This window comes from Peromyscus eremicus, chromosome 20 (assembly GCF_949786415.1).
Source record: "Peromyscus eremicus chromosome 20, PerEre_H2_v1, whole genome shotgun sequence".
Taxonomy (NCBI): Eukaryota; Metazoa; Chordata; class Mammalia; order Rodentia; family Cricetidae; genus Peromyscus; species Peromyscus eremicus.
Window position 1 is genome coordinate 35,030,332 of NC_081436.1, and position 15,904 is coordinate 35,046,235.

At 48.1% G+C, this 15,904-nt stretch overlaps 2 protein-coding genes across 3 annotated transcripts in view; one reads left to right on the forward strand and one right to left on the reverse strand.

Annotated features, from left to right (window-relative positions):
* Nucleotides 1-15,904, reverse strand: part of Tg (thyroglobulin) — a 190,859-nt gene that overhangs the window by 47,626 nt on the left and 127,329 nt on the right. The gene's annotated exons all lie outside the window — the stretch shown is intronic.
* Nucleotides 1-15,904, forward strand: part of Sla (Src like adaptor) — a 31,373-nt gene that overhangs the window by 8,702 nt on the left and 6,767 nt on the right. The window contains exons 2-5 of one of the 2 annotated variants that reach the window (XM_059247038.1): nt 1,396-1,493; nt 10,102-10,201; nt 11,630-11,716; nt 14,440-14,543. In XM_059247038.1, the coding sequence (XP_059103021.1) occupies nt 1,433-1,493; nt 10,102-10,201; nt 11,630-11,716; nt 14,440-14,543 (352 nt within the window). In that variant the 5' untranslated portion in view covers nt 1,396-1,432. Of the gene's footprint in view, nt 1-1,315; nt 1,494-10,101; nt 10,202-11,629; nt 11,717-14,439; nt 14,544-15,904 lie in introns of those variants that run through there. The other variant, XM_059247037.1, reaches the window with a different exon arrangement.

Here is a 15,904-nt window from a genome sequence, read left to right on the forward strand (position 1 = left end):
ACAACCACTTGAGAAGAACTGGAAAGAGTTTGAATGATGCATATATGCTGTGTCTGGTCAGTAGGTTCTGTCTTCCTGAGGCCCTTGGCTCAGGGCTGGGTATGGGTCAGAAGCTTCAGAACTGTCCACTGCCCTGGCAGGGAATGGGGACGGGGTGGGGGTGTTAAGTCATCACAGTCCTGGATTTAAAAACATTTTATGGAGTACTGCCATCCACGCACTATTCAGGTAAACACTGCGAACATAGAAGTCTTAAAAGAAAAACCTCCTTTTTGTTCTCCTTGCTTCTGAATAGATGAGGGATTCCACCGCCTGCTTCCCTTCCTCCAAAAGTAGGAAGTAGTGCAGACCTTCCTCGGCCTCCCCTCAGAGGCCTTGCTCTCAGAGCATGGCTCTTTCTAGAACTTGTGCACACAGGACTTGAGATTTGAAGCTTGGCAGTGGCCCGAAAGCCATGTGCATTCAGTCAAAGTTGTGCTTTGAATCTTGAATTGTCAACGTGATGCTCACTAGTCAGGCCATGTTGTGTGTTTCGCTGGTGTTGACTTAGTTTTATGGCAACTACTCAAAACTGCCCTAGAACCCCAAGAGCAGGCAAGAACATGTTAACCGCTTGCCGGAGGTTATTGGCTCTCAAGCAAGTGACAACAGTGCAGTCCGTGTGGGGCTCCAGGAGACCCCACTATGAGGCAACCGAGACACCTGCTGCTTTACCTGTATGTGACTTAGGATCAGTTATTTTCCCCTTTTGAGTGTGTTTTCTTAAGGACACAAGGCTTTGCCATGCTGGAGGCTATGGTAGAGGTGAATGTGTTCATCAGCATGGAAAGCATACACCAACCAAGTAAAGGGTACGGTCATGAAGCTGGCCTTTGCCACCCTTTGTTAACACAGGTGTGGAAAATCAAACAGTTAAGAAAGAATCAAACCAAAACCCCACCCCCAGCCTGGCCTGGCCCTGCCCCTTCAGGCTGTGAAGACTTTCAGCTCCTAAGTGTGTTGTGCCTGAATTCCTGGGCTGTGAGAGCTGTTGGCTACAGTCTGTGAGCACAGCTTCTTCGGGGCTACCTAAAACACTGCTCAACTTCTCCAGCAACCCCTGCTCTGAGCGCGCGCGCAGCAGCAATGGTGTGGAGGAATGGAAACTTTTGCCACCAACAGCACTTGCTAGCACTTCCTTCTCTGTGGTTTTTCTCTGTCATCCCCTTGATAAAAGCATTTGAGCTGTGCCTCTGTAACCAACACTCATGAATCGCATCTTGACATAAAAAACAGCCGCCTTTCAAGAAGCAGGCTGCCTGAGAAATGATGCACCATGTGCTCTGAACTAGGTCACTCTCCACTCAGGGAACTCTGGGTGCGCTTCATTCTCCGTGTGTGTCTCTTGTACTGCAGGCTTCCAGTACCTTCCACAGCCCCAGGAGAGAGAGAGATGGGAAACAGCATGAAATCCGCACCTCCACCTTTGGAGAGACCATTACCCAACCCCGATGGTAAGTCTGACCTCCCTGGAGAGGTATTTAACTTAGTCCTGCAGTAGCCCCCGGGAAAGCCCGGACAATGGCAGACCATGGTTCTTGTTGAAACTGGGCAGTGGGTATCAGTTGTCCATTGTACCAGTCCCTCACTTTGTGGTTCAAATTTTCAATAATGAACATTTGAAAGGGTGGGGTGTTTGGCAGTTCAAAAGTGTTGTCATTTTGAGAGAGAACTCTGAGATCAGTGGGTTCCATCCTTTTAAGATTGGTGAAACCGAGGCTCACAAAAGAAATGCAGGTCACATCATTAGCTGCTCACAGAGACCCAACCCAAACCATCTAATTCTGAAAGCTAAGCTTTTGGTCATCATGCTGGCCAGTCCATGATAAATCCTATACCCTCCCCAGGCACACAGCTAGTCTTGGGGGGGGGGTTCTGTGGTCAGAGCCCTTTTACTAATCTAGATACTATCTCCATGGTATCCTGCTGAAGATAAAGAAATCTCCTGTCTAGTGAAGACTGCGATAGACCAGAACTCTAGGGGAGAAGCCGGGGCTGTGGGTTAATCAAGGCGGCCAAGCTCAGCTATGTGTCAAGAAGCAAGGTTGAGCCAGACTGCCAGAGCTTCAAAGAATCCTTCAACAACTGGTCACAGGGTGGAGGGGACATAAGCGAGCAGAGGGAAGGCATCACCTGAGGTTCCAGGGTCAGCTATGTGTCCTATTTAACACCCTCACTTTTCTTTCTGAAAAATGTTAGTCGGGTCAGTGAAAAATGCTATGTGGAGGCCCTGTAGGCAGTCAGAAGGGAGAGAGCCAACAGGGTTTGCAAGGTGAGTCCAGGGGTACTACAGGACACGTCTTCCTCCCAACTCCTATCATTACACTCGATTTCAGGTCTCCTAGAAGAGATGACAGTGTCTCTCCCTGTGCCCTGTAGCATTGGACTGGGCAGAATTCATAAAGCTCAGTCAACAACCACCCTGCGTGCTGACCGAGGTCTTCACACAAGAGGTGCTGCCCTGCTGCTGACTACTGTTCCTTCCATGGCACCCGTGGGCTCTTAACAAAGGAGCTGCTGCTTACTTTCTCCAAAACAGAGCCAGGAAGCTGCCTCTACTATAGGCTGATGGTCCTTCCGATGCTAGCTGTGAACAGGGGCAGAGCATGCCCCAATACCCTTTCAAGTCAGATGCAGGGGGCACTCCTAGGGACTCTTGGTTTTCAACCCTAGCCCTTCCCTTTCTAAAGGAGAAGACAGCAAGAACGGCCACAGGCCTGCCAAGACAAGGTGGACAGAGTGTGCGTCTTCCACCTCCCACACACAGTTCAGGATGGGCTGCCCCAGGCAGTGTGGCCCAACTCATCTCCTTCCTACCCTCCCTGGACTGACTCTGTTCTAATCAACTCCTGGCTACACATGCATCAGAGAATGGGTAGTATAATGTAACTTCCTCCAAATCCACTGCTGAGTTGCCACTCCTCAGCTGGGGGCAGCAGGGCCTGTATGCTTGAGCAAGCCTCACGAAAACATCAACCTCCAAGGACTTGCCCATTTGCCTTTATTTTTTTAAATGCAAATTGCCATGGAGTACTTTTTTTTTTTCTTTTTCCATTGTGTGGGCAAGAGGTCACCTCTAAGAAGAAGGTTCAGGGGTCTCCCCTTGGGCTGCTGGTTAGAATTCCCCAGGCCTGTACCAGGGTATAATCCATATAGTCATATCCAGCATTTGATAGGCTGCTTTACTGCCCCACCCTGAAAAGCTTCCTGTCTTGGCAGGCCTGACTTGATTTCCTCTTTCTTCACATACCCATTTGAATAAGGGAGAGGGTGCCAGGTTGCTGTTATTCTAATAGGCTCCCATCAGGCAGGGCCTGAGTTGCTGATGCTTCAGGCCAGTCTGTGGCTATAGCTTCATCTCATGGCCTGGGTGACAAAGAGCTCAGGACAGGAAAGCCCCTGGTTCTGCCCTAGGGAGCTCAAGGCAAAAGAATTCTCATGGCTTTTGGAAGCTCCTTCTTTCAACATGCCAGGACAGTGAAGGCCTGGGCATATGGCTTTATGGTCTGTTTTCTTCTCAACTAAGCTTTCTAGAACATTCTTCATCAGTGTGATTCCTAAGGACTAATGTCATAAAGAGATGGTCAGATTTGGTAGGAATAATGTACACTTCAGAGGCAAAAGACCCCCATGGAGTCCCAAGCGGTGTCCTTTAGAAGCTGTGTGACCTTGGAGAAGTCCCCCAAGGTCTTCCATCAGGGACTTTGCCACGGTCCCTTACCACCATAGTAGAGCTGTGAGCTGGTAGTGAGAGTGGGGATACTTTAAGCCCCACTTGAGGTCAGCTACCTCAGTAGGCTGCATTTAGGTGGCCACCCCTCAAACACGAGCTTCCCTCAAGTGGGAACATCCCTCGAGGGTGAGCCTTCCTCAAGTGTGAACATCTCTCAAGTGTAAAAGCAGTGGAACTGGAAACCCTGGGAACTTTCTCACAGAACTGCAAATAGTGAAATTTTCCAGCCCATGCAAACTTCGGACATCTCCCCTGGGCCACACTCATGCAGCACAGAGTTAATTAAAACCAGGGTGGGGGCTCCCAGGATGTTGGGGAAATACATACTTTCCTCCCCCCCCCCATAAAGACAACTTAGTTACTCTGCCGTGATGAGCCCCTCCCCCTTCTGGGTCTTCCCTCCACATCACTGTGTGACCTACAGTGACATCTCATGTCAGAGTTGACCATGCAAACCCCCTGTGCTCAGAACCCATCCCACATGCATTTACATTGCTGATAACTCATGTAAAAAGGAGCTGATCTAGGCAAAGGGAAGAAGGAAACAGAAATCTCAAGACCCAGCAGAACTGTGACGGCGGGTGGAAGGTGGATAGAAACAGCAAGCTGTATTTCCTACTGGGCCCTGGTAGGTTTTCAGCCCCTAAGGCTGGCAGATCCCAGGACAGTCCCAACTCTGCACCTAATACACATCAAAAGGTGATCGACCAGCTCATCATGGCATCCCTAGGCTCTCATTTTTATGACAGGAATAATCGAAGTGTGGTTTGGTGCCCAAGGTGTGCCACACATAGTTCTAAGAGCTTTATGCTTACGACAGGAGCCATTGCACACACACACACATGCATCTCCCACCACAATAGCATACCCCATGTAAATTCCTTCAGAGTGACTCTTACTTCTTATAATAGCCCAACCACACCATCACTATCATCCCTTTCAATTTGCAGTTGAAGAAACTGAGGCCAGGAAGGTTGAGTCTCCTAAAGCCCTCTAGCTCATTGTGGAAAAGTGAGGTTAAACCACTGGATGGCCTGAGAGTAGTGTCCAGTGTCCCTCTTATTATTGTCCATCATATTCCAGGGAAGCCTGTGCTCTGAGAGAGGATGTGCCTAGAGTGAGGAACTATGCCAAGTCATCAGATTCAATGACGCAGACACTCTTGTGCCATCGTGAGAGGTCCCATAAACGAAGAACCAGTCAGATCTTGGTCTAGGTCTCTTCATTTCTATATCGCTAGCCCACTCCTGGAACATGGGATGGCTTTAGGAGGAAGTGGATTTAACTTTTGAGTCACTTTACACTTCATGAATGTCATAAAATGCAAGTCAGTACCCTGTGAAATCCACGCCTGTAGATAATAGGCCCCACAGACCAGGCTTACATCCATCAACAGAACTTGGTAGGCCTTCCTCCATGCCGACGTACAGCACCATCTGATTGGCACTGGTCATGTGTTGCTTCCTGACAAAGTTACTGAAAGTCAGGCCTAATGGTGACCTTGCAGGAGCCACTGAGTTTAGAGATGACTCAAGAGGGTGTGAAAGCAGAAGCTGAAATAATTCAGTCCTTTAGCCCTGCACCCACTAGCCACAGGGGCTGCCTGTACCAGCTCAGAAAGCTCCCTTGGATCTGGGTTTTATCTGTGGAGAATGGAGTGCTGACTGAGAAGATCCTGGACACAAGGTGCACAGAGAGCTATATGCAGTAATTATAGATCTTCAGTCTTATGCTGTTCCCTGGACATGCCACTAATTCTCTCCAGCTTTGCCTTCCTCGTCCTCCAAACAGGAACAGGTGCCCCATGAGGTTGGCTAGAACATGAGAAGGAAGGGATGGCTGAAGTGTTTGCTACAGCCGCCAATGGGGCTACTGAGCTAGTGCTAGCATTAGAGAAGAAGCTGGTCAAAACACATTAAAGAATAATTATGCCTCAAAGGCCTGTTCTTTATGGACTAGGTAAGGTGTCTGTCCAGTAAGCTCTGTCTGGACTCCTTTTTCCTTCAGTTCCCTTCCTTACATGATATATTTGTATATTCTCTTCCCCACTGCTACTCACTCCCCAGGTATCAGCAAGTATTTGGTATTCCGAATTTCCTTTTCCCTCTTACCAAGTAGAGTTTGTGTTTAGATGAACCAAAGGTGTAACACATGCTCACATTGCCATTCCTGGGTAGCATTAGCACTGAGATGATCTGGCTGGAACTGGTCTTGATTGTGAAAGAGTGTGCTTGTCCTGGATGGGAATGACCTGTGAGTCACCGAGACTGGATTTGCATAATCCACCACAAGGCAGATTCTAATAGTTCCCATTTTTATATGGGAACAAGTTAAGCTCTGATTTGTTAAAAAGCCTTCCTTCAAATTCCAGAGCTCTGAGTGGTGGCATGTGGGTCAGTCCAGCTGATTTCAAATGCTCTGGGCTTCTCGTGGCCAGCACACATTTGTTTTGTGAGTCTGAACCTTGATCATGCCCCTCCTTCCTTAACCCTCTCCTTCTACCCCACTCACTATCTGGTTGCATCTAAATGTTCGGCTCTCTGGAAAAGGAATCAAAGTCCACTTTGTACTTAAGGTAAAGTCCTAATGGATTTATAGCATCCTCCTATTTTGTTTCCAGAAGAGTAGATGCTAAAAGTGTATGTCTGCCTAATCAGGTAGCTTAAACTTAGGTCAGAATGTCTGCAGTGGTTTGTCAACATGAAAATTTAGTCCTTTTTTAAATAAAAAAGTAATAAGTATTCAACTTTCCATAAAGCCAGGGCTCTGAGCAGGCTTGAAGATGTCTTGAAGAGAAAACTCATACCCTACTACCCATATTTATTTCTCTGTAGGGACCGAGCTCAGGGAAGACAGGGGACCCTGCAATTGAATTTGCTCCCAGTGGCCAGGCTGTTGTCCCTGGAGGCCTATGTCAGGCTGCGTGACTTCTAGTGGTCTGTCTCTGGGGACAAGGGGATGGGGGCACTTACGACATTCCTGCGAGAACCCTTAGGCAGAGGCCCAAGTGCAAGGCTGTCTCGGTGACAGTTTGCTGTCATTATTGTGAAAACATTGCTGTTCAGGAAACTCCCCAAGAACCTGCCTTTGCTACCCTGCAACTGCAGCGCTCGTGAGCCCCTCCCCCCTTTTTCACTGCAGCTCTTACATTCACTATGGGCTTTTGTGTTCTCTTTATTTCTGTTCCGCTTGGTTTCTGACGTTATAAAAGATGGCTTTGTAAGGTTTCACAGTTTTAACCTTGAGTGTGCAGTGCGACTGCGTCAAACCACAAACACCTTGGTGGGCACAGGCTCTACGTCAAGGTTCTATTCTTGTCATAGATGACATATTCTAGGAGTCATTTCAACCCTGTTTTTCATAAGTGGGCAAACCAATCAGGACTTCTCTGCCCGGAATCCTCTGGGGACGTGACACAGAGGACACATAAAAGAAGCTCTGCTCCTTGTTCTCCACACACGTGCCTGTAGGATTCTCTAAGTGGCAGGCTCCAGGCTGGACCCAAGGCTGGATGACACTACATTCCCAAGTGCTTGGTTCTCTCTGAGCTCACAGCCATGGCAGAGTATTCCTCTGACCGTCACATACATGTACCAGGGCAACTTTGAGACATTGCTTCCAAGGAGAACCTCAGGTAAACGATAGCATCATCCTCTTCTACTGGCTAGAGTTGCTGAGGAGGGATGGTAGGAGTGAGGAGAGAGCCAGTGGGACTGGACGGAGGGACAGCAGCATCTGGAGAGGCTGTGGGGCCTGAGAAGCAAGACAAGCCTGAGAAAGGCCTGTCACCCCCAGCTGAGGCAGCCAAGTGAGTAAGTGGCTGTTTCATATTGGGGTGCATCAGGCCCGGAAAATGTGTGTCTATCTCAAGAGAATTTTCAGCCTATCATGGTTACAGAATAAGAAACCCTTGGTGGGGGTGGACATGAAAGGGGGCACGCTGTCAGATACCCAGACTCCACATAGCTAGGTAGACTCTCAGAGAAGATTTTTCTCCTACCCGCTCCCCTCCCTCCTCTCATTGCCCAGTCTTCCCTGTTGACCTGGGCCTCCCCCTGCACTTGAACTTTGTTTTATTTATAAGTAACCTCCAAGTTTGCACCAGCTTCACGCCCCAGAGGCTGGCTCCGCCCCTTATCAGGATTCAGGACCTCTGCTTTCAAACCCAATCCAGCTTGAGTGCTGCTTCTAATTTCTAGGGGTGGTATCTAGGTCACAAAGAGAAGAACCTCTTTTTGAAGATTTGTTAAGGCAGAGTGTGGAGGTCCTTCATCCACAGGCTCAGGCCGGCAATCTCACTGAGCCAACCTTTCAGGTCTGACAGAGCTATTCCTTGGCAGTCCTTACTCCTCTCCAGTGACTCATTAGGGTACTCACTTTCAGTTTCCTCTCGCAAACTTTTTACATAGTTTTTTGCCCATGACTCAGTTTCCCCTAGTGAACAACACATCTACGTGTACTATTCCACCACGATAACTGATTTCTGATTCATTCACCAACTGGCGGTTAGTCCCTTTCCTGGAAGCTTCATTCATCTCACTCCCTCGGCGTCAGGATCGATCTCTGTTTGGCTCAGTCTACGTAGGAGATTTAGAAGTTGGCCTGTAGGACCTCCAGACTGTGAGAGCTCAGAGCCAGAGTAACAGTACATCATTGAAAGAGGCTTGCTAGGGACCCAGCCTGCACAGCTGAGGTTCTACTGAACTTTCTGAGGCCACACACAAGCAATGGCTCATGTGATCCTGGGATCTAGAATGTGGCCTCTTACCAAGCAGGAAGAGGCTGGCTCAGGATTGGGGCTCAATGAAGAGCCACTAAATGAACAAGTATAAGATATAACCCAGAAGTGTGGGTTCTGATACCCAGCTAGCAGGGACAGCGGTAACTATGTGTGCTGCTTTGTAAGTGTGCTGTTTCCCTGGAATGAACCCAACTCTAACCTGCTTGGATGTATATGAGTTATGGAAAATCACTAAGGATGGAGGCAAACGTTGCTTAGCATCAGGAGGGAGATTGGCATCTTATCACTGTGTCTCTGTGTCTAGTTGGACTCACATGAACCAAAAAGCATATACACTTCCCTTTGCAAAACGTCATTAAAATTTCATACATACGTGAGCTCTTATTAGGGGGAAGCAGAATTGAGGTCATGCTGAGTCTCAGATGTCAAGTTATGGAACTGAAATTGTAATGTACCTACAACAGAAAGTACTCACGTTTCATCTAGCATTACCATGCTACTTAAAATCCCTGCTGACATAGTGCCCATCCACTCCAAGATGAAGGGGCTTTTAAACCACAGAGCCTGAGCCTCGTGGCCCTGGAGGAGACTCCCAATTGATTAGCCCGACCCTCTTCCACGAGTGCCACAGATATGGGACCCACAGGGCCTAGGGAGGGCACTTGAAAAAACAGTACTAGGGATTTTCTTCTTATCACAGTTATACATGTATGTGGTGTATTTTGATCAGATTTGCCCCTCCTGCTATCTTGTGCCTCCTCCTGCTGGATACCTTCTTTCCAACTAGGCCCTCTCTTATTTGTTTATTATGGCTCACCTAGTTTAAGTAGGATCGCGTGTGTGAGCACAGATGGGGGAATATTTATAGGAGTTTGGGCAACTTCTCAGTGGCCACACCATTGAGGGGAACGACTCCCTCTCCAGAGCAACCCATTAACCGCCTCAAGTTGTAGTAGGGCCGTGTGAATCCCTCCAAGAAGGAGTCTTTTCATAGCCTTCTGGGGTAGGCATTCTTTCATCTGTCATGCCATTTTCAAGATGGAAACACTGAGGCTTATAGGCACCACAGAGCAGATCCTGAAACAAAGCCAAATGGTGTGACTCTGGCTTCTAGGTCTCTGGACCCAATTTTTCAGATGGGAATATGGTGGCCACGATGGGCCTGTACTAAGAGCATGTTCTATAGCTGTCAGAGGCCTGAAGGTCTGTCTTAAGGCCATCTCCATGGAGAAGCGGCCTGGAACACTGGGTGGGTGGGAGGAGAGCTTCATAAGGACAAGCTGGGAGGTTCCATAGTAGTGGTTCTCAACCTTCCTAATGCTAAGACCCTTTACTACAGTTCCTCATGTTGTGGTGACCCCCAACCATAAAATTATTTCATTGCTACTTCATAACTGTAATTTTGCTAGTGCTATGAATTGTAATGTAAATATCTGATATGCAGGATACACAACCAAATGGGTTGTGACCCACAGATTGAGAACCACTGCTCCAGAGGTGAACCCCCACCCCCCAGCATTTTCGTCTCTCCTTATTCTCAATTGCCTCCTGTGCCTGGTCAGTCAAAACCTTCCACTTTGCTCCCCAGGACTTGAGAGCGACTTCTTGGCTGTGCTGAATGACTACCCATCTCCTGACATCAGCCCCCCGATATTCCGGAGAGGAGAGAAACTGCGTGTGATTTCTGAGTGAGTGAGCCTCTCAAAACATGTATATCCCCCAACTAACCCCATCAGATTTTCAGACGTGGTCAGTTGTCCAGTTCTACGTGGGTCCTGGTCCTGCTGTGAGTTGAGAAATTTGGCCCCTGCTGTGACCTGCCTTTTAAGTACTCCCGGGACTTTAAAGCCTCCACTGGCTCTTCGCTCTTTGCCAAATAAATCTAAACTCCTTAACATTCGAGCCCCTTTATGACAAATCCTGCTTCCTCCACTGAGCTCATCAGTTTCTGAATATGCAGGACGATGCTATTCACTAGAGAATGCTGGGAAGGAGAAGCAGGGTCCGAAAACACTGTAGGCGATAACACCACCACCTTCGGTCCTGCCAGCATCTTTAAGTATGATTCCGAACAGCCTGTAGCACGGACTAGTCCTTCGGTTTAGAGTCTCGTTGATCAAGATGCACAAACGGATGTTTGGTTATACTTGAGAGGATAAACCAGCACAGGAAGCTTTTGTTTTTGAAACTCTTCAATCGTGCATGTCAACTGAGGAAATGAACTGTCGGTCCCCCAGGGGTGGTACTGTCGCCAGCATGTGAGCAAGTTCCCCAGGCGGCTTTCAGTGAACGATGTCTGCTGGCTATATGGGCTTTAAAAGAACTAAATGTTTAGGCTGGGGAGATGGCTCCATTGATAAAATGCTTGCCATGGAAGTTATGAGGACCCGAGGTCAACTTCTGAGAACCCAAATGAAAAAGCTGGGCTTGAGCACACACACCTGTCTGCAATCTCAGAGCGGAGAAAAAAAAGACAGGCCTCGCCAGCCAGCTTCGCCTACTTAGCAACTTCCAAGATAGTGAGAGAAAGAGACCCTGTCCCTAAAAACAAGGTTGGGGCCCGCAAGACAGCTCAGAATGTAAAGGTGCTCACGGCGCAAGCCTGGTGATCAGAGTTAGATCCCTCAGACCCTTATACAGATGATAGGAGAGAGAAATAACTACACAGAGTTGTCCTCTGATTTCCACATGCATGCTGTGGTAAGCATATGTCCCCATCCCCCACATCATTTACATGCACATGCACACACACACACACACACACACACACACACACACACACACAGAGAGAGAGAGAGAGAGAGAGGAATACATCATACAATAAATTCAAAATATAAAAAAAAGGTGGACAGTATTCCTAGAAATGACATTCAAGGTTCACTTCTGACCTCCACATGCACACATATGACACACACAACATACCCTGACACACATAGGTACACACATACAAGCATACAAGAAACCTAAATTATTAACTGGAGACAGGCAGGCCGGAGTGGCGATGGCAGATTTTGAAAGAGGAATGCCCCGCATTGCTGTGGGAGAGTTTGATGACCACATTTCTTTGGTTTTGCCATTTATCCGAGCACATTCCCCTCTCTGCTTTGTCCCGACAGTGAAGGGGGCTGGTGGAAGGCCATTTCTCTCAGCACTGGCCGGGAAAGTTACATTCCAGGAATGTGCGTGGCCAGAGTGTACCATGGGTAAGTACACTTCTGAATAGCATCGTTCAGTCGTGTGTGTGTGTGTGTGTGTGTGTGTGTGTGTGTGTGTGTGTGTGTGTGACTCATGTGATAAAGTGGGGCTCTAGCACGGTATAGCGGAAAGATGGCGCTGCTTATACCCCGGCTCAGGGCTAATCCTTCCCACTTTCTGGGTTGATTCCTGAGCAGTGAAATGAAGCGAGTTGAACCTTCTTGCTCAGGCGTAGTGTTCCTATCTCATACCCGAGTGCTCCATGCACTGTGTGTAGGAAGCACCTTGGTTCAGTGACTAGAAGTCAATCTCTGTTGGGTTCAAATCTTGCCTCTGTCACTTCCAGACCATTAGATTATGGACAACAAGCTTCTTAGCTCTGTGTGTATCCTCAGTTGTTCGGTAGAGATCACAGTGTAGGGTCACGGGGGTGATAATACAGAGTCACACCGCTGAAGTGGAGGTTCTCAGAAGAACGAGGTGGGTGCTAGGCAGCACAGGGAACACACTTCTGTAAATGTTGGCTGTGACTCCTGACTAAAGGCAGCCACAGACAGAGGCGCAGCCAGTCCACTGGGCTTTGTAGGACAGGAGCAGGCATGTTTGCTCCTGCAGCCAGGCAGGGGCCTCACAGCCTCCTGGGAGGCTTCCATGGGCTTTGGGCTCTGCCAAACTCACACCCAGGCTTCGCTTCTTCCATGGAAGGGTCTTAGGAATGTGTCTTTGCCTTGCCAAACCACAAGCTCCTCCTCTGTCACGCTACCAAGGCCAAACCTCAGCCTAAACATGCAGAACAGAGAGGAAGCAGGAAGCAAGCCGACGCCACTGTTCAAGTGGTCAAGAACCTGACCGACGCCACAGGCCTCCCCTGGGAAGGTGATGTGCAAGCTCTTGATTCCACTGTTGGGGATCTTAATCATTTGTGCTCAAAGTGGGCAAGGTGAACAGAGGTGCTTCCTATGGTAGTCATGTCCAAAAGAGACTGGAGTTAGACATCGCTCATAATCCAGGGGCTCTGATACGCTTGCTCGTTCCCAGAGAACACACACTGACACACTCCTACCTATTGAAGTCACAGGGCAGTTGTAGGAGCTGAGGTGGTGAGAACTTCGATGACTAACATAATCCTGGTCTTATCAGGCAGCTCACCTAACAGATGTGATAGCATTTCCCAAAGCATAGAACTGGAAGCAAACAAGTGCAGTAGGATGGCTAAGGGGTTGTGTAGCCCCTCAGAATGCACAATTTCGTTCTCTCAACTGGTGATGATAACTTGGATAAATTACTTAATCAATCTGGTCCTCAGACTCCTCTTCTGTGCCAGAGGGGGAAGTCTTGCCTATTTAGGAGATTTAAGGTGGGTAGGGGTTAGCCTTTATAGTGTTAATACACTAGCAATATACTAAAATAATTCATATCCCTACATGGCTGTTGCTGTTTACTTTCACAGTTGTAAGTGGGGTTTTGAGAAGGGCTTGGTTGTATTAAGTATTTATCATATACGTTGAAACTAATACATGGTGTATTTTGTTGCACTGTGTAATAGCTAGAATATTTAAAACTTCAAGGTACTATGGTTCTAACAAGGACAGTGATGAATGGTGCTGAGCCCACAGGTAAATGGAACCATTTCTGTACCTGTGGTGCCCCGGAACCCAGTGCTCAGGGGTGCTCAGCCTGCCTGCTTCAATCAACCCCAGCCTGGGTGTGCCTTGTTGAATCATGCAGCAGCAGCAGCAGCAGCAGCAGACTGAAATGTTACTCTGTTCTTCACAGCCTGAGTTAGACCTGGGGATTAGCAGGCAGTAGCCTTTCTCTAAAATACAGTGCCCCTGTTAAAGTGAGGCACAGGCTGACCACCTACCAACAAGACATTTCCCCCTCAGCAGAAAGCTGTCCGAGCCCAATATGAAAAGTAAGAAGAGGCCAACTGAATTTGGACACAGCTTGATCTGGTCCAGAGTGTTCTTCTCTGAGCACCCTGTATGTCGTTGCCCTGGGGAAGGAAGCAGCCCTTCTGCTTCTATTGGGCCACTGTTGTGGAAACAGTAAGAACCGTACAAACACGCAGTGGCCATTATGCTTAAATGTGACAAGCAGCAGCAGGAGGGAGTGCCACTTGCTCAGCAGCAGGACCACACCGCACCTCTCTCCTTCCCCATGTCCACTTTGTCATTCCTAAACCTGCCCGAGTACAATGCCCTAGACACCAAAAAGGAACAGGACAGTATAATGCTGGGAGTGTCGCTTTGGCAGGGTGTAGAGTGTAGAGGATGCACTGAAGTGTCTGGCACAGGGTAGCACCACACAGCGTACAAATATGATATAACAAGGTCAAAGCCAGCTCTAGTCAGGGCTGAGCAACAGACCAAGAAATATCATATATAGTTTATATTCCTAGTCATTCCTTACCTAACACTGGGTACAAACAGCTACTCAGAGCACTTCATTTGAAAGATTGCAGAGTGGGTGAGTGAATGAATGAATGAATAAATGAATGAATGAATGGAATGAATGAATGGCTGGCTGGCTGGCTGGCTGGCTGGCTGGCTAGATGGATGGATGGATGGATGGATGGATGGATGGATGGATGGATGGATCAACAGTTGGTTTCCCTCACCTGTGGAATTTTGGCAGCTTTCTGGTAACTAGCCTTCCACTTTGTGTTTACTCTTGTGTTAGCCTCTCTTGATTTCTTGTGGCCACTTAAGGCTGTCCTCTTCACCCCTAGCTGGCTGTTTGAAGGACTGGGCAGGGACAAGGCTGAGGAGCTCCTGCAATTGCCAGACACAAAGATTGGTTCCTTCATGATCCGGGAGAGTGAAACAAAGAAAGGTGAGCCATTTTTCTTTCCGGGTGGCCACATAGCACATTATCTCTCGGGTGGCTGCATTGCTATGGATCTGTTCTCCTTCTCGCCCATAAATAGACCCAGTCCTATGGTCAGCTCCCTGGTGGCACACCCACCATGAGAGCAGGGCATAGGGATAAGGCAGGCCACAGTTCCATCAACCGAGAACATGTGAATGGCAGACCTGGGCAGCGTGTTGACATACAGACTAGGGGCATCCGTCTGGGCCTGGCCTGCACTCCCCAGCTCTGTTCCTGGGCCGACTGTTTACTTCTCTGAACTATGCTCATCTGTGAAGTCGTGTGAGAGTCAAGTGGAGTGTACACCGTGTTCTCGCTGCGCACAGGCCCTCAGCGGCAGTTACTTCTGTGCTGGGAGGAAATGGGGCATCTCAGAGAATAGGGGCAAGCAGGTGTGAGCTTGTAGACTCACAGAGATCATTATCATTCTGATTTCCTGTGTCAGCAAAAAGAGAAACAGCCAAGCCCTTGTCACTGCGCAAGCAGGGGCCCAAGGGTCGTGTCAGTACTGATGTGTCTCTTTTCTCTTTTTACTTTTTTTGCAATCTAAAATATTTTTTAGTTTCTTCTTCTTTTTAGATTATAATGTAATTGCATAATTTCCCCTTCCCTTTTTTCCCTCCAAACCTTCACATGTATCACACCCCCATACACACTTATTCTCTTTCAAATTCATGGTCTCTTTTCTGTAATTGTTGTCATGTATAGACATATATATGTGCATATAATTATTCCTAAACACCTAAGCAAAACCTGCTCGGTCTGTATAATGTTACTTGTATGTATGTTTTCAAGGCTGACCATTTGGTATGGATAACCAGTTGCTGTGCTTCTCCCTGTGGGGGACTATTTCTCCTGCTCACAGAACTCCTTAGTGGCCTGTAGTTATTTGTCTAGGGTTGTGGCCTTTTTAAACAGAGGAAAGCAAAGTTTTCAAGTTCTCAGCCTGTTCTTCATTCACAGGAGAAAAACCATGGTATCTATGAGTTTTTTTTTTTTTTCCAGGACCTATTAAGGACTAGGAGCCACTTGATGCTGGAGATTGTCACTCAGCTCTGGGGAAGCAGGGACTGTAATTTGTAACCATAGATGTCCCAGAGCAACTTTCTCTCCAAAACCTATGTATCTAAGAGCAGTGCAGAGACAGAAGCCATATGTAGGTCTCAGGGGTTTCCACACACAGAGCATTCAAAGCCTCCAAGGTTAACATGACCACGGGGATGGAAGACCCAGGGCATCACAGCTCACCCCCAAGTCACACTAACCTCGGTCTTCAGGCAGACTAGCAGAGGGTGGAGCCAGATAGCAGACCCCTCCCATTGGGT